The sequence below is a fragment of the Nesoenas mayeri genome (genome assembly GCF_963082525.1).
Source record: "Nesoenas mayeri genome assembly, chromosome: 6".
Classification (NCBI taxonomy): Eukaryota; Metazoa; Chordata; class Aves; order Columbiformes; family Columbidae; genus Nesoenas; species Nesoenas mayeri.
Genome location: NC_137545.1, coordinates 2,173,344 through 2,191,839, shown reverse-complemented (window position 1 = coordinate 2,191,839; position 18,496 = coordinate 2,173,344). Strand labels below are relative to the sequence as shown.

The following is an 18,496-nucleotide window of genomic DNA, read 5'->3' as shown; positions in this document are numbered from 1 at the left end:
CCCAAACATAAACTAACAGGCCTGGCTTTTCTGAAGGGCTCATTCCAGGCACAGCCCTGCTAACTTTGCTCCAAATGTTGATTTGGCAGAACAGTCCAGGTTCATGTGCACTTAAAAATACATAAACCCTAAACTACAAATAGATGTATTTTATGGTAGAAACAAAAAGTCACAATCAGAATCACTATCTTACTGCCACTAGTAGTGCCTACATAGTCCCAGCTTCCAACAGCTTGGCCTCTACCTCATTCTCATGCTCGGAAGGTGCACATTGGCAAGACTGCGGGGTAAATTTGCAAATGGTAAGAATTAAGGCAAATATCTTCCCTGCACAAGGAGGAAGGACTGCCATCAGACTCACTAGATGTCAGCTAAAGCCTCCTCATTAGCTGCATTTTCCTGAAAAGCCAGATACATATTTTGGTAGACATAGCAACGGTATGCAAGGTCACTGATAAGGATGGATGCACATCTCACGAGAGGGGCAAGGAGAAACAGGTGACCAAAAATGGACCAACTTAGTATAACATCCCATTCATGTGATACTAAATATAAAAATGGGAGATCACGAGGACTCTTGTCCCTTTTCCTTGTGGCCGACATTAGGAGAGGACCTTGCGAGTCATCCCTGCCAGCTGAGGCCTAGTGACAGACTGAATCCAGCTCCGGTTGGCTGCAGAGTCCAGTCCAGGACTTCGGGTGCTGGCTCTGCAGTTGCCGGGACTTTCAAGATTGGTTTTGTACATTTTGTTTTATTTTCTCTATTCTTCTTAGTAGCATTAGTAAAACATCTTTAATTTTTCCAACTCTCTTCTCTCCCTCCTTCTTTCCCTCCCAGTCACCTGTGCTGAGTGGGAAGGGAGGAGAGGGAGGAGCTGAAGGCAGAAGTTGTGGGGGAGAGGAGGTTAACAATACATCTGCCACGGTTTTATTGTCACCCCACAATCAAAACCTCGACACCCATAAGCCACAACAGTTACAACAACCACGCGCTTAAAACACAGCACTACTAGTAGGAATTTGCCACCAACCTGTAAGTTATCTTGTGCAATGAATCCAAGGAGCAACCGGACTTGTACCTGTGAAAGCCTGTTTGCCTCTGGGCCAGCAGAGTACCAGACGGACAGGCTGTCCATGAGAGTCACCAGTTCTTCCAAGAGCTATTGTAAAAACAGACTGGCGTGAAATAAAATTCACAACAGCTACTCCAGCTGGAAACACAATCATTTCAACTAGCTGAAGAAGAGGCTGTGTTCACAGCTCTAACTTACCCAAATCCAGAAAATTATCCCAGAACACCGCACTGCAAAACAATTCCTGACTACAAAAAAATATCTCTAGCCCCATACGGTGAACTTAAGTGTCTCCCCTGAATAAAGCCAAAACCAACATGTGGTATATATGCATATGTTTTTTCCTATAATTGATGTCCAGTAAATGTCATTTCCTTAGGAAAGCTAAAGACTCCACAAGTAGGATTACTACAACTGAAAAGACACTATTACTAAATAGCACAGATCTCACACCAACTTGCAATTTCTGCCTTTAGTATAGATAGGACTTCATTCTTTTGCTTTGTATTTTAAATTATTTGACTGTAATGCTAGTAATTTACCAGGAATAGCAATGCACAGAGTGCCTTGAGAAGGAAAACACAGCTTCCTTCATGAATATCTGATTTAGTGAAACACCTGAAACTGTGTAACAAGCTATAAATGTCTTTAAAAATATATAAAAAATATAGGAGGCAATCCTTTCTGTTCAGTATTTCTACACCAGGGTAGGTATTTGCAGGTAAATGGCACATTTCACTATCCAGATGTATTTGCTTAAAACCACTATACCTTCATACATTCCTTAATAAATTACTGAAATGTAAAAGAGTGGTGGTGGCTCCATACAATGCCTCTCCCCTTTAGCCTTGAAAAATGGAAAAGCAATGACAACTCAGCAAAGGAAACAAGACTACTGCCAGAAACGACACAAATGTTGAGGCAAATGATGGGGATCTAAAAGGCAGGAGAAAGAGCCAGACGGCAGAAAGCTCCTTTACGTTACCTATTGCGTTGATTAGTAATTTTCTTCCACAGATCTCACGTTTCTGACTCTGATCTAGAAAATTGAGCTATTTGCATATATATGCACAACCTTATGTTGAACATCCAATAGGGGTCAAAGCCCAGAAGTGACATTTCTCAGCTTGCAACTGAGAGCAGAGTTTTGGCTGGTTTTTTTAATCAGGACACACACAATGCATCATACCTGCTGATAAACGGTGCAAAATCTGCTTAGGCTACAACTGACACTGTTTCATTAGCTCCTACATTTTCTAAATACCTCTCCAGTCTGAAAAATACCTGGATTTTCAAGAAAGAGTACCACCACTTAGAGGCCTATTTAACTTGCAAAATTAACTATATTCCCTGTGGTAAGTATTCATGCTTTTTTTACTCCTTAAGGGGCAAGCTAACCCATTCCACTGCAGACGCTCACTCTGTAGTATCTACCATTTAAAAACAAGCCTAGAAGGAACAGCAGTATCCAAGCTGACAACTTTTTCAGTATTATTTCAGCCCATATACAGTACTTCCATTATGTAGTTACTGTACCTTTTCTGTCCATAAATTTGAATTAACTAGTCCTTCTGCCTGCAGGAAGTCTTGTACAATTAGCAAGAGCATGAAGGCATTTTCAGCATGTGCAGGGAGAGCTTTTGAATCTCTGTTGTCAGTGACTGACCATTCTAACATCTTCTCCAGCAAGCTGCATGGAAAACCAAATCCCAAAGTCATTATTATACGTTCTAAGTGTAAGTGGCCTAAAAAAAATCCAATTAAGTATTTAATTGAGCATCTTAGTCTGCAGTGACATAACTGTCATCTTCTCGATAAGTCAATGAGGTAAAAGAGATTTCGAAAAGCTCACGAAACCAGCGATACATTTTCAAAACCTTATCACCATGTGACACTGCTAAATAGGTAGCAGAATATACTTCTGACAGTATGTGAAGAAAAGTACATCTTGTTGTGAAACACCCGCCCCTTCCCTGCTTCACTAAAGCCCCTTTCCCTGTTTTCCCTCAAAAGAGATGAAACAATCCATCCTTGAACTGGACACTCACTTGAGTTTTATTTCATCAGAAGGTCGCAGCAACTCATTAGACATCCCCAGTTTGGTCAGTGCAGAAAACACCTGCCCTCGCTCAATCCAAGCAGCAGCATCAGATTTTTCAATGCCTTTCCACATTATACACAGGAGGATGTCGGTAAGTAACTGTATGAGTTCAGTATCACCCCCCTACAAAAGAACAGAAATATTTACAGCCCTTCTAGTCTAGACAACCTCCAAAACCTTTCTCCTTCATCACAGTCTACTTTTGCATGCTTCGGTGTTTTTGAAAACTCTGCAGTCTAAAGTCCAATGGCCACATACATGCAAATGCAAAGATAAGAGACCATGGCTTGCTTGTATGTTGTAATACATACTGACTTGATTCCTACATCATTATTTCAACCTGACCTTTAGTCTGCTCTATGCCTCCTCTGGAAGGTAAAGGATGTTGAAATATAGAAGGAGGGGGGAGTTTGTAGTTTTCTTTGTTTTAACATCAAAGCTATTCCAACCAGAGAACCATAAAAAGGAGACATGTTACAAAAGGAAGTACCCCTATAAAATAGCTATATTGTTTGCTCTTCTGTTGGAAGATAGGAGGGGGAAAAAAACCCTACAATAATTATGCATTAGGAAGATTATTAAAAAAATAAACAGCAATTGCAGACATTTGGAAAAATTAACCGCATAGAGAGTGCATTACTTACTCCTTGGTTTTCAAATAAAGAAAGATCGGCGGCAAAGCCCACATCATTTGAAAGAGCCAGCTCTTTGTCGGGCTGCCCAGAGAACGCCTTTGTGTTCTCTATGGGTGAGGGTGTGCTGGGCTGGCTGTCTGTCAGCCGATTTGCAACGTCCGCCAGTTCGTAAGAGTCAACACTGGAGAGATCTAAGCTCAAATGTGAAGGATTGCTGTGCCACAATTCCTCCCGCTCCTCCAGCCTAAAAGACATCTCCGCTGTGGACGCGTCTTCCAGTGGCATGACAGAGAAATGAGCAGGGACATCCAGGGATTTGGCGTCTTCTAAACTCCACTGATCAAACAGACCATTAACACATGCGAAGCTGCCAGTTTTGTCTCCCTCTGTCTTATCAGGTTGATGTTTCTGAAGCTCTTCAGCAGGAAGCTTTTTTTCCTCTTCCCTTGAGGAATCAGCCCTGGTCTCTTTCAAGCCAATCTGGACAACTGAGTTTTCTTTCAGGAACAGTCGAATCAAAGTGTCCTGCCAGCCCAACTGCTGAGAAATCTGCTGTGCTGCATCCAGCTGGGAATGCAAAAGGTGCAAAACCTGAAGACAGCAGAAGATATCCCATGAGTATACATTAATTTTGGTGGGTCATTGCATTCATTCTAGCTTTGCAATTAGACATTTTACAATCGACAACTTTTTGCCTTTTTTAAGGCTCTTGTAAAAGAGCCACAATCAGTTAATAATAAGCAAACAAGCCATAAAATAATTTTTCTCATTTGAAATAATATATTTGGAAAAAAAAAGGTATAAAGAAAAATTTCTCAGGAGCAGGGAAGAAAAGCTCCCAAAGCATATTGCTAAGTCCTCATATTCTAGCCACTCTTCTGTACCAATTCCAGCAAAAGCCAACTATCCCAACAAATAATCCTAATTCAGCCATTAGTCTGCAAAAAAAGAAATCTAGACCAGAAAATACGCTTGATTAGGAACTACTCAATAGATAAAAGTAAGAAAGCTGCAATATTAATAGCTTTCCAATAATGTATATTATAATTTCCCTTTTTTCACTTTGAGAAACCTTAATAGACAATATAGTGCCTCACAGCTACATTTGCTACTACTAATTTCGGCAATAAAAGTCAGAGAGAGCTTGGTTTAGAAAAAGTCGCTGCTTCTTCCCTATCTCTTCCGTGCAGCCCCAACCACTCTTTTGAATCATAATATATTATTTCGAAAAAAGATATTAAGAATACAAAACTTTGATCATGGTCTTACGCATCCTTTGAGAAAACTCAGTATCTCAAGGAGTCTACAATCTCTAACTTGTAGAAAATACAGCTATTTGAGAATCATGACAGAGGCTTTGCTTTGTGTTTTGGTTCTTAAAAGGACTGGGATACAGAAAATTCAACATTAAGTGACAGATGGGCTTCATTTTTAAGGTAAATCATTGCTAACGAAAGCAGTAGCAACAAATAAAGCCTCAAATAATTAAGATATCACAAAGGGTGAGTGTCAAGAGGATGGAGCCAGGCTCTTCCCGGTGACAACCAGTGACAGGACAAGGGGTAATGGGTACAAACTGGAACACAAGAGGTTCCACTTGAATTTAAGAAGAAACTTCTTCCTGGTGAGGGTGGCAGAGCCTGGCCCAGGCTGCCCAGGGGGGTTGTGGAGTCTCCTTCTGTGCAGACATTCCAACCCGCCTGGACACCTTCCTGTGTAACCTCAGCTGGGTGTTCCTGCTCCATGGGGGGATTGCACTGGATGAGCTTTCCAGGGCCCTTCCAACCCCTGACATTCTGGGATTCCGTACAGCTTACGGGCTTAAGGGACAGTATTCCTGTTTAAAGCAGACTACCAACCTTTCTGCAGATGACCACTCTCATGTTTATATCTGATCTATGAGCCAGATGTACTACAGCTAGGAGATCTTTATAATTCACAGCAGGATCTGTAGGGCAGAAAGAAAAAACAACACTAATTATATCATGCAAGAGAATGTGACAGCTAAATATTACAAATTGCCTTGGAGGTCACTGCTACATTCAGGGGTAATAAAGGGAACAAACTTCAGGGAACTAACACAATATTAGCTGAGACTAATGGGAACCTTGAATAGAAAAGCTCTGTAAAGTAACAGCTCTGGTTTTCCTTGAAAACAAAACAAAACAAAGCACAAACAAACAAAATCAATAAGTTTGCCTCTGAGCAGGAGGAGTTTATTAATGGTAGACACAACACTTGCCAATTACCTGCATACAGAACTTGGTTAAGAAGGTTTTTAATAAGAGAAACAGTAAGCGCAGATTCATTCAGAAGGAGCCCCAGTCCAGAGTACCCCACCTCCCTGAGTCTCATTCGATGCTTACTACGTTCATAAACTTTAGTGCATTTTAGCATCTCTTCCACAATCTGCAAGAAAAAGCACACACAAATGCAAAATAAGCACAAGGGAGCATCCAGACCTCTACATCTTCATATGTATGATATAACATGCTGGTCCACTGTTTTTAAGTTTACTTTGTAAGCTAACTCAAGCAACATGGACTGTTTTTTTAAAGGTATCGATACTTTAAGAGAACACTAATTCCATTGTGACTATGGCAGTAAACAGAATAGCTAACAGAACAGAAAAGAAAAATGAAAACGTGGAGGATGAGTATCTTTGCAATTGCATGCACGTCTGCAGTGTCAGACTACAGACAAAACCACAAATTTAGGTTCGATTGATCGATTTAAGAACATACAATTCAATTCATTACCTTGAAAACAAGTTCTCTAAGTCTGTCAGAGTATCTTTGGTGCAATAACAGAGCGTAAAGAATATCAGCATTCCCTGGTTCAAAGAGCAATAAAAAAAGCTGGTCTGGGGCTGGGCTGGAATGAAGTAGGCTGAAGAGAACATCCAGAATTCCATAGAGCTATAAAATTAAGACAACTATATTAATCCACAGCTCATTCAGACTGCATACTCCATTTGGGGGACGTTTTATTGGCTTTGAAATTTTGCCTTTGGCTTGTTACAAAATAGACATTTTGTCTACTCAATATTACTCCATTTAAAATTACATTTTTTGGATACCTTCTTTCCCTCCATATAGGACACCTTATCAAACTATAATTAGAGTTCAAGTTCAGTTGGCATTTACAAAATAGAAATGACATCATTACAACTTCTGATGAGTTGAAGTCCAGTTAATTTGGTTTTGTAAATTAAGAGAAGTTTTCTAATGGCAGTGTTACATATCATGTTCTTTCTGCCCCCTTCAGGGAAAAAAAAATAACCTGTAAAGTATGGCCATCTGCAGAGCACCGTCAGCTTTTGAGTGTGCTCCTATAACCTGCCTCAGCATCAAATAACACTTCGCTTGTGTTAATAACACTTCCCCCCCTCTTTTAAGCACACTAGACACAAGATTTCTAAACACCAAACAACAAAACCAAAATGCGTACAGTTTAAACAACTAACATAGACCATATTGGATACCTGCTCCTCTTCAGTGGTGGCAGCTATGTATCCTATGATGCTCTGTATTTCTTCATGTGTTCCACCTTTGCTCAGGAAATACCTGATCAGTCCATAGAGGGACGTCCGTATTGTTCTCAGGTCATCAGGAGCCAAATCACTGTCTTTACAGCCACTGCTACACATGACAGACAGGAAAAGCAAAGGAAGTTCTTCATGCCTCATTAACAGTAATTTCGTTGTACTAGTTTTGTAATTTTGTACTTTTTCACCTACCTATATATCATGGCACAGGTCACCAATTTCTACTGAAGTAAGGCAACCGAACAGTAATAAGAAATAGTAGATCAGACTTACCAAGTCTGCAAGGTAAGTCATGACTTACCAAGGCCCAGAAATGTAGACTTGGACTGATCTGGATACAGGTCAGGATTTCAGGTCCCTCCCACCCCAACCCTCTAAAGCAAAGAGCAAGGTCTCTAGCCAGTCTTCCTCAATGACATAACTACATTCATACAGATGCAGACAGAAATCACCAAGACTGAAAGCTAAAATTTTGAATTCCTAAAAAAGTCCTACTTCAAATTCTACAAGGCTATAAAAAACCAAAATAGCTTAAAATGATAAACACCCTCTCTTTTCATAATGATAATGATCTATGACTTAATTTGCATTGTTGATAAAATTACAAGATTGAATCACAGAATCAACTGGGTTGGAAAAGACCTCAGAGACCATGAAGTCCAACCCTTGGTCCAACTCCAGTCCATTGACTAGATCAGGGCACTAAGTGCCATGTCCAATCTCAGTTTACAAACCTCCAGGGCCGGTGAGTCCAGCACCTCCCTGGGCAGCCATTCCAATGCCTGGACACTCTCTCTGCACAGAATTGCTTTCTAATCTCCAGCCTCAATTTCCCCTGGCAGAGTTGAAGCCCATGGCCCCTTGTCCTATTGCTGACTGTCTAGGGGAAGAGACCAATCTCCACCTGGCTAGAACTGCCCTTCAGGTGGTTCTAGAGAGTGCTGAGTTGAGCTCTAAGCCTCCTCTTCTCCAGACTAAACAAGCCCAGCTCCCTCAGCCTCTCCCCATAGGGCTTGTGTTCAAGTCCCTTCCCCAGTCTTGTTGCTCTTCTCTGGACCCGCTCCAGCACTTCACTCTCTTTCCTGACCTGAGGGGCCCAGAACTGAACACAATACTCCAGTATGGCCTCCCCAGTGCAGAGCACAGGGGAAGGATCACTGCCCTTGTCCTGCTGACCACGCTGGTTTGGATACAGGACAGGACACCATTGGCCTTCTTGGCCACCTGGGCACACTGATGGCTCCTGTTGAGCTTCCTGTCCACTAGTCCCCCCAGGTCCCTTTCTGCCTGACTGCTCTCCAGCCACTCTGTGCCCAGCCTGGAGCGCTGCAGGGGGTTGTTGTGACCAAAGTGCAGCACCCGGCACTTGGCCTTGTTGAACTTCAGCCCATTGGAACCAGCCCATTTTTCCAGTCTATCCAGGTCCCTCTGCAGAGCCTCCTGCCTTCCAGCAGCTCCACACTCCCTCCCAACTTGGTGTCATCACCAAATTTGCTGATGACTTGTTATATTTGTTGAAGGACTTGTTAACAACCTTTCCAAGTGTTTTTAGTGTCATTGACCTAAATTTTATATAAGCCTATCAGAAAAATTAAGGTCATGGAAAAGTAGGAAATTAAATGGAAAAATTTTAAAAAAAAACCTGAATTTTGAAAGTTAAATCAATGATCAAAAGTCAACCTGCAGTTTTATTTATTAATTTGCTCACTGGGATGTTGGGGAAAAACAAACAAAAAACAAAACCCAAAACAACTCCCCTCCTGCCCCCCCCAAAAAAACAACAAAACCCAAACCAAACAAAAATAACCCCCAAACAAACAAACATAAACAAACAACAGCCACATAAAATAATATAAAATAAGGAGGAGTTAAGAAGAGGTGAAACTCATACCCATAATAAATCCTGAGTGTGTCTAGAAGAAACTGCACACCATATTTCTTCCTGAAGACTCTTCTACTGTCTTTGATAATGGTAGAAAGATACTGTATATGCCCTACAATATAAAGTTTTCTATTAGAACCCAGATAAAGGTTTATGTGACGTGAAGGGTACTGTGTCTTTGCACAGTTGCCCAAGTTGCAGAGCTCACCAATTCTGAAGGGGAAGTCCCCGCTGTTCCAGATACTGAAGTCAAAAAGCAAGTGTTGATACATCTGCTGCAAAAGCTGCATGTTCTTTTCTACTGAAACTTGTTCTATCAGCAACTGCACAGCCATCAGTACATTCACATCCATTAAGTTGCTTGGCACCTTTCAAAATAACAGCAGCTGTTAGCATTCAAAATATTCAATCTCCTAACAAACTTCATTTTTTTTCAAGCCAAATTTTGGGATTCTTTGTCTTCTACAGCAATGTCTTCTTCCATTAAAGCAATACAATAAACACAAACCCAGTGTAGTTTGAAGAATCATACAGAGTATCTATAACCAAAAAAGCAGAACATAAAAAAAAGACAAAACACTAGCTTCTCATGTCTCTCTGTTTTCAGAAACACGAGAAAGAAAAGTAGGTACTAAGGGGACCTTTGAAGACCCTCGCATCCTGGCCAAACTAAGAACTTTTCCAAGAAATCAGGACCTCATCCCTAACTTTCATTTCTAAAGGATGTTTCTCAAACATGGCTTCACCAAGGGGAAGTCGTGCTTGACCAACCTCAGTGACTTTTATGAGGACATAACGAGGTGGATGGATGATGGCAGAGCAGTGGACGTGATCTACCTTGACTTGAGGCATTTGACACAGTCTCCCACAGCATCCTCACAGCTGAACTGAGGGAGTGCGCTCTGGATGAGCGGGTGGTGAGGTGACAGTGAACTGGCTGAAGGGAAGAAGCCAGAGAGTCGTGGTCAATGGGGCAGAGTCCAGTTGAGGCCTGTATCCAGTGCAGTGCCTCAGGGGGCAGTGCTGGGGCCGGTGTTATTCAATATATTCATCAATTATTTGGATGAGGGAATAGAGTGACTGTCAGCAAGTTTGCTGATGACACCAAGCTGGGAGCAGCGGCTGACACGCCAGAGGCTGTGCTGCCATCAGAGACCTGGACAGGCTGGAGAGCTGGGCGGGGAAAAATTTAATGATATATAACAAGGGCAAGTGTAGAGTCTTGAATCTGGGCAGGAACAACCCCAGGTTCCAGTATAATCCTGGGGACAGCAGGATGACCATGAGCCAGCACTGGGCCCTTGTGGCCAGGAAGGCCAATGGTACCTGGAGTGGGTTAGAAGGGGGTGGTCAGTAGGTCAGAGAGGTTCTCCTGCCCCTCTGCTCTGCCCTGGGGAGACCACATCTGGAATATTGTGTCCAGTTGTGGCCCCTCAGTTCCAGCAGGACAGGAAACTGCTGGAGAGAGTCCAGCGCAGCCACCAAGATGCTGCAGGGAGTGGAGCATCTCCCGTGTGAGGAAAGGCTGAGGGAGCTGGGGCTCTGGAGCTGGACAAGAGGACACTGAGGGGTGACCTTATTAATGTTTACAAATATATAAAGGGTGAGTGTCAGGAGGATGGAGCCAGGCTCTTCTCGGTGACAACCAATAGTAGGACAAGGGGTAATGGGTTCAAACTGGAACACAGGAGGTTCCACTTGAATTTGAGAAGAAACTTCTTCCTGGTGAGGGTAACAGAACACTGTTACCAGGATCCAACAGAACACTCCCAGGCTGCCCAGGGAGGTTGTGGAGTCTCCTACTCTGCAGACATTCCAACCCACCTGGACACCTTCCTGTGTAACCTCATCTGGGTGTTCCTGCTCCGGTGGGGAGATTAGACTGGATGAGCTTTCGAGGTCCCTTCCAACCCCTGACATTCTGTGATTCTGTGATTCAAACGTGCTCACCTTCAGTAACAAGGCTCCTAGGGTGGCAACTCCATGGGAGTGGATGAGATTTTCTTGATTGACATGGTGTCTCTGAATAAAGTGTTTTATCATCAAGATGAAAGTTGCAACAACATTCTCCTCCAGGCGAGCTTCTGCAAAACAGAACAGTAGCCAAAGCCTCATGGTTTATTGTTGGACCACTGCATAAAAGTAGAGGGGAAGAAGTAAAATCAAGAGTTTGTATTCCTCACTATTTCCTGAATGTTTCAACTCTTTTTCTGTTCATTCCCTAGCTGTAGGTTGTATTTACATTTTTCCAGGGCAGAGTCACAGACATTCCATGCTGCTCCAGAATAAAGTGACCCCAGTCACCCCAGTCCTGACTTCAGTTGCTTTATCCATCTGGCCCTAGGTTACAGACAAACTTCTCTTTCAGTTACAACATTTTACGTATGCTGCAGTTATTCTCCCTCTGGAGTTGCAAAGTGACACTTTCTAGCCATGACAGACATAATATTTTATTTACTTTACTTCATCATCTAATATTTGAAACAAAAAAAATGTGTGTTTTCCTTGCAAGGTCTGATTTCCCAGTGGTTTCTGTTGAGATGAAAGTTTATTCTTAATATTAGGACAGCTTTAAAGAATCTATTCTTAAAGCTTCCTTTTCATTTTCTAGAAAATATAATACTAAAATCTGACAGCATGTGGAAGAGGTAGGTGTCTGAGCGTTTTCCTAAGAACATAAAAGGTTGGCTAATGGCTAAACAGTACTGTGCTGATGCTGCTAAGTCTTTGTGTGGCTTTTGGACCCAGTGCTTGAGTTGTAGGAAAGCTCTTATTATTGATATTAGTAGGCTTTGCATCAAACATAATTTCTCAAAATAATCAGAACAAACGTTTCAGAACAGCAATTTTAAACCTGCACACTTTTACACTAATGTAATAGTAAACTATGAAAAGGAAAAATATGCTATTAAACATAACTATATTTGAAATATGCTAGTAAGTTAATTTTACATAGTGCTGAACTCCTAGTATTCAGCATCCATGTCAGATACGCAGGAACAGAAAGAGCCTTTCAGCTTTGCATACTAAAAAAGCCAGCACATAATCAAACAGCTTTCTGTCACTCACAGAAAGACTCTTTAAATCAATCTGAAAAATCCTTTCAGTTCAGCTGTACTTGCCCACCTGACGCCTTTGTGGATGGCATCACCACCCAGTCTCCCTCTACAGGAGTAAGGAGTTCTGGAGGGAGAGTTTCCCCTTCAGGCTTCTCAGGTATCGGCGCACCAAGAAAACTGATCTGCTCCAGCAGTGGAAACAGCACGTTTATTCCACCAATACAGTTGATCATATCCTAAATCAAGAGAAAAAGGAGGGAAAACATCAGCAAAAATGAAACCCCCAAAACTATGTAAAAGAAATTTCCTCCAAATAAAAGGAACCTCAGGGTTTTCTCCTCAAGAGGGTGCTAAACCCCACCATGTTTGTTAATGAATGATTCTCCTAAAACCTGTATTCACAACATAGAGCTAGAGATATAAGCACTCCGCACCCTCCCCTCTTCCCACTACTGAGCGAAGAGAACAAACTTCAGTCTTTTCAAACTGTATCACGGCAAAATCAACTAGCAAGAGTCTGAATTTTCTTAACATTAATCTCCATAAATCAGCATATGCACAGTGTAGGTCCAACAATATTTCCTCAGTAATGAGTTTGCTAGTAGAGTAGATTATTAATTTGTACATACATTTTTCCTTAAAGAAAAAAGAAAGTGGTATTCTAGTGACAAGTTTTCTACACTCAGACTTTGGATTTTATTTTTTCTTAAAGCTAAGAGCCCTTAATCGAAGATTCTGCCTATAAAACAAAAGTGGATGTATTCTACCTAAATTTAAAATAAATAAATCCTTATTTGTGTCACTGTTTCTGGATCAAACTCTGATGCTGCACATAACTTGATTTCCTCCTGCACAGAGCAAGCCTGACTGATTTTTACATTCATATGTGCTAGTGATCAGGGAACAAATAAGCAAACAGGTACATGGTGGTATTTATTAAGCTGGAGTGCGTTTCATGGTTTCCTCCTCTTCTCCATGAAGTAGCAAGTAGAGGCTATTTGCTGTTTTACACAGAAGACATCCAATGGACATATAATACCGTCAGTGGCATGAGACTATGAAATTAACTGCTTTATCAGAAGGACGTAAGGACCTTATGTGTTGGTTAAGAAAACAAAAATCAAGATATAGGACAGCTTTGCTATAACGGAGTGTTTGAGCAGGAAACTACAAGCAGGTTTAGCCAGAAAATGTTAATTCTTAAGCTCCCATACTAATATAACAGTATTGCTGTGATTACAACTGTTAGCAAAAGTTAAACAAAGATGATTTGCATAGCTTGTAAGAATCAGATATCCCAATGTATCCAATAGTAAGGAAAAAGTATTGGTCAATTAGTGTACAGCAGAGACAGAATAAGGTCCAACACTTCAGTGAATATTTGTTGTTTTCTCTGAAATGAGGCTTTTGGACTGTGCCAACCCAAAACCAAAAGTAAATAAGATAACTACATTAACTTCTCTCTTTAAAAAATGCTAGATTCTTGTACTATTTTAACTCCAGACCTTGTCATCTGTAATTCAATAATATTTTTTATATGTCTAACATAGCAGAAAGTCCCAAGTGTTAACTTAACCCCACTAATCTTAATCTAATTCAGAGTTTAAGACTGTAAGAAAACCATGACAGAATTCCCTAGAGATGATGAAATGCTTTCAATATGCAACATGCATTGAATAGGTTATGAAGAATAGTCAGCTACCAATATAACTTAATGCATTACCTGTGACATTAAGAGCAGTAGGACTTGTAAGTTCTCAATAAGTGTAATACTACTCCAGCTCCAGGATTAACCCATTCATGCCCATTACAAAAAACATGCTGTGTCTGCTAAATGTCATTTGCAGTATGATAATAACTTCCAGCATTCCAAAAGTTAGCTGAACATACACAACTTCCACTGCCGTATTTACATCAGGTTCTGCTTCTTCAGTATGCATTTACCTTGATGTCCCAGTTTACTACTTTGTTTCCAGTTAGTCTTCCATGGAAAAGATTTGCAGACAGGTCAAGACAAATTTGGTTTCTGCAGGCCTGTTAAACAAATGAAGAGGCTGAAACATCATATATGTTATCTTAGATTTGACATTCACAATTGTACAAGACAATTCTGTTCTTTTGCCAAACAAGAGAAAAATCTTTTATCTCTGCTAAAGACTACAGTTTAAGCAAGCTCTTATTGCTCTTTATCTTCCCAAAATAACCACAGTGTAAAGATGGTATGCTCACCTGTTCTACGAAACAGCAACAGCAAAAAAAATAAAGAGACCATCTAGAACATATTCTGAGATTACTGCACGCTGTGAAATCACAGAGAAGCTATGTATTATTTCATACCTTTGGTGTATAATGAAGAAGAACCTTACTGGGGAGATCTGCTACTTCAGCCTCTTGAGACTTCCATGGAGTTAAACAGTTTGGACCTATTAAAATATAAATATATATATACATCTAAAATTATACATCAAGTCTATCTTTATAACATATATATTTAAGAATACACTGGATATCAATGCAGTTCATTAATTCACAGATTTTATACTACTATGCTTCGCTGCAACACATCGGATATTCTAAACCATACCTAAACTATACAAAGGATTTGGTTTTTTTACATTCAAACAGATCTAATATTTCTGTCTTTACAAATATCTACCTCGTATTTGTCACCAATCTCTGTCATCAAGCCCAAATGTTCAGAAAATTAGTAACCTTCAAGAGAGCTTTTGTTTAGTAATGCAAAATGTTTCCTTTAAATGATGGAAGTGTTTTCATGCTAATCTCTGACAACCCCAAGTCATCATGAAATTTAATACCTTAACACCTTGAACTACAAAACAGAGCTTATCAGAATGTTTCTTAAAAATAACCCCTTAATTATCAATTAATTCTTATGGAAAAATCCCCAAGCGTACGTCACCTGTAAGCAGCCTATCAAAACAAGGGCAATACTTTAAAGAGTCTCAATGGCAAACTCAAGTGTGGGCAAACAGTAGCAAAAATTAAGAACTTAAAAATGAAAATACTACCTCATGTTTATATTTTTGCAGGTCTGTGCATATGACAGATAGATGAGCTTATTGCAAACATAACACTTTAAATAAAAGTAATAAAATATTTATCATTCCATTTTAAGTTTATTTGTTATCAGGTGCTCTCACTCAGGCCAGCTCTGCAATTCTTCTGGATTGTAACTTCTTTATGTGTCTATGTAGAGCTAAGCTCCACGGGGTCTTCTCCATAACTCATCCCTTTTATTCCACAAAAACCAGTACAATCACCACTCACCTGCTAAATACAACGCTTTCACCTGAGGAGGCTGCAGTGCTTCATGAAAGATGATCACTGACCCAAGGTGGCCCTCCAAAGATGTTGGACATCCCCATTCACTGTCCTGAGTCCCTGCTGAGATCATCTTGGTGATGAGCTCTGGTTTTCCAAGCATCCCGCCCCAACTCCCAGCAGAGAGGATGCCCCCGAGCGACGTCCGATGGGGCAGCACAGGGGAGGAAAAAGGTGGATCTGGTATCTGAGATGGAGGAGGAGTAGTTGTTCTTTGGCCAGCAGAACCAATGCAGCAAGACGTGAAAGACTGGAAAGTCACACATGGAAGAAAGAAAACAAAACACATACTGTAAATCTAACCTCTTTTTTCTTTTTGCCGCAGTCGACAAAGTAAATCTAACTAAATAAACCTTACCTGCCATGGTTTTAGCTACCTTGGCGTTTACAGTGCTTATTCTAAAGATGGGCCAAAATCCAGAGTTTTATCTTGCAATGGAAATTACATTTACACTCATTTTTTAAGTGTTATACTGATTTTGCTACGATTATGTCCGATTTAAGTGTTTGGTCAACACATTTAACAAATACCAAATTGGAACTTAAAAAAGACAGAGAATATTCAGCGTTGTAGCCCAGGTTAAATGGTATTTGTTCCACAAAAAAGAATGGACAATGCTTATAAAGAAAACTAAACTGGACATATACTTTGCTGTTTTTTCTTTTTTTAGGCTAAATGAGGACACGTTCAGATGGTTAGATTAACTGTGTGTAAACTGCTTATCCAGCTAACAAAGCAGGCATGAGATTAGGCTACTAAGGGAACGTACAGAAAATACAAGTAAAAAACCATTACTGTTGAAAACAACAGGGAATATTCCTCATTAAGTACGGTCACATCAATCCTGAGGGCAGATGTGTGGTTTGTTACAATTACCCATCATAAATTATGTCAGTATTCTCAGGTAACTATGTTGGGGAAAACCCCACAATCTAATCATGGTAATCTGTTATTTCATTTTTAAACTGAGCTGACTAAACAAGCAACAATGAATGGTTATATTCCAAATTGATACCCTGGACACTGTCCAAAGTTGAACGGCAGTTTATTAGCAGTAGGCTAAGCTATCTTAAGCTCTTACACAATTTCCAAAATGAAAAAAGCCAACTATGTTCTCAGTGTTCCACGAGAGCGCGTCGGGACAGGGCATGACTCAGAAGCTGAACTTACTTCATTCATGGCAGGGAATCGAAGTGGGGCAGAGACCTTCTGCTGCCCGTTGACGTAGATGTACACGAGGCTCTGACCAAAGGGCCTCTTGCCAGGCATGTGAACAATAGTTACGTTGTGCTGGTTAAGCAACATAAAGTAAGGAGGTCATCATTAAAAAGCAGTGAGATGACTGTATGGTACTATTCAACTTCAGCTCTACTAATCTGGTGAGGAAATCACTTAAGAGAATAAATCCAAAACAACAACAAGATAAGACCACCTGTCAGCTGCTTCCATTTTAAAGTAGTTTACATGCAAACAGGTTTTTGAAGGGAGAGAGATACAGCTCTTTCACATTAGTGCTTAAGTATGGGAGTAGAAAAAGGCAAGGAAGAAACAAAGGAGCACATTTTATCAAATTACATAGCACCGCAGCCACCTATGCTTGTTATAATTTAATATAAAAGAATTCTGCATGTTAAAAAGATCTCTAAGCACAATGCTGTCACCAGCTTATCAATAACAAATATCTAATAACATAGCCATAACTTAGCTCAATCACTAAACTACATGGAAATTGCTTGCATTATTAGATATTAGGTCTGTTCTTATGCAATGAATTATTTAAATACAATAAAATAGACCATTTGTAAAATAACCAAAAAAAAGGACTTTGACTTCTGAGCTATCAGCACTATCCTGAACAAAGAGTTTTTCAGTATCAAATCTTACCCAGAGAGAGTCAAAAAAACAATGGTCAGGCAGCATCACTGTTGCATATTCCCTCTTTGTGCAAACTGCAACCACCAGTACCCCAGAGCATGTAATAAATGCTTCAAACCCCATGCCACTTCCTGTGAAAAAGCTAAAGAAAAACACAACAAAATACACAATCAAGTACTTACTTCATCAAAACTACTGGAAATCACCTAACAGTACATTCAGTAAGGAGCAAACCAACTTAAGTCTTTATCACCGGTCCAATATCTACTACTTGACTGGCTCCTACTATTATTCCAGAAAAAACAAGACGAAGAAGTGCCTCATAGGAGGGACCCCAAGGCACAGGACATGCAGGCTAAAAGGTGATCCACAAAGCTCGCAGAGCAGCTTGTAGCATCCATCTTTTACTTGAGAACATAACCCTGGTCCCAACAAATAATGCTTCATTTTGACCCACACAGCTCAAGCTGGTTCTGCTGCAAAGTCCTGCCCGCTGCAGACTCCGGAAGCTACAATATTGTAATAAACAGACTGGCCTGCAACCTCTGCTGTTTTCTATCAGCGAAATTGTGTCTGACAGCCCCTGGTAGAGCTGCCAATATTGAGAAACCTTCCAATTTTTAAGCACTTGAGTACGAAAAACTATATATACATTTTGAACAGCTATCAAAACCTGCTACACACCCTTAGGCACCAGTATTCCAAGCGGGTGCTTCAACTACTGCACTATCAAATATCTGCATCTATCAATAAAAAGCACACATACACACACAGACCACGTGAATATTACAGGCAACCTCAACAGATATAAGCTATCTTACAGTGAAACACTGTAAAACATACCAGCTAGATCAAATTTTAATTATTTAGATTTAGTTCTGTGTTTAGCATTTCAAGCTGAAACTGGAATATTTAAACATTTCCTTTTAAAATTATTATTCATTTCAATGCACTACTGTTCTAGATTCCCAAAACTAGAAT

The 18,496-nt window shown here is 40.4% G+C and overlaps 1 protein-coding gene across 1 annotated transcript in view; it reads right to left on the bottom strand.

Moving 5' to 3' along the window:
- Positions 1–18,496, bottom strand: part of LOC308041704 (neurobeachin-like protein 1) — a gene marked incomplete at its 5' end in the record, with an annotated part of 51,727 nt that overhangs the window by 24,118 nt on the left and 9,113 nt on the right. The window contains 17 exons of the mRNA XM_080346609.1: positions 1,032–1,160; positions 2,610–2,763; positions 3,122–3,297; positions 3,819–4,400; positions 5,669–5,757; positions 6,059–6,218; positions 6,569–6,727; positions 7,294–7,450; positions 9,248–9,350; positions 9,447–9,606; positions 11,189–11,322; positions 12,365–12,533; positions 14,242–14,331; positions 14,635–14,720; positions 15,586–15,889; positions 16,811–16,930; positions 17,525–17,657. Coding sequence (XP_080202735.1) covers positions 1,032–1,160; positions 2,610–2,763; positions 3,122–3,297; positions 3,819–4,400; positions 5,669–5,757; positions 6,059–6,218; positions 6,569–6,727; positions 7,294–7,450; positions 9,248–9,350; positions 9,447–9,606; positions 11,189–11,322; positions 12,365–12,533; positions 14,242–14,331; positions 14,635–14,720; positions 15,586–15,889; positions 16,811–16,930; positions 17,525–17,657 — 2,905 coding nt within the window. The remainder of the gene's footprint in view (positions 1–1,031; positions 1,161–2,609; positions 2,764–3,121; positions 3,298–3,818; positions 4,401–5,668; positions 5,758–6,058; positions 6,219–6,568; positions 6,728–7,293; positions 7,451–9,247; positions 9,351–9,446; positions 9,607–11,188; positions 11,323–12,364; positions 12,534–14,241; positions 14,332–14,634; positions 14,721–15,585; positions 15,890–16,810; positions 16,931–17,524; positions 17,658–18,496) is intronic.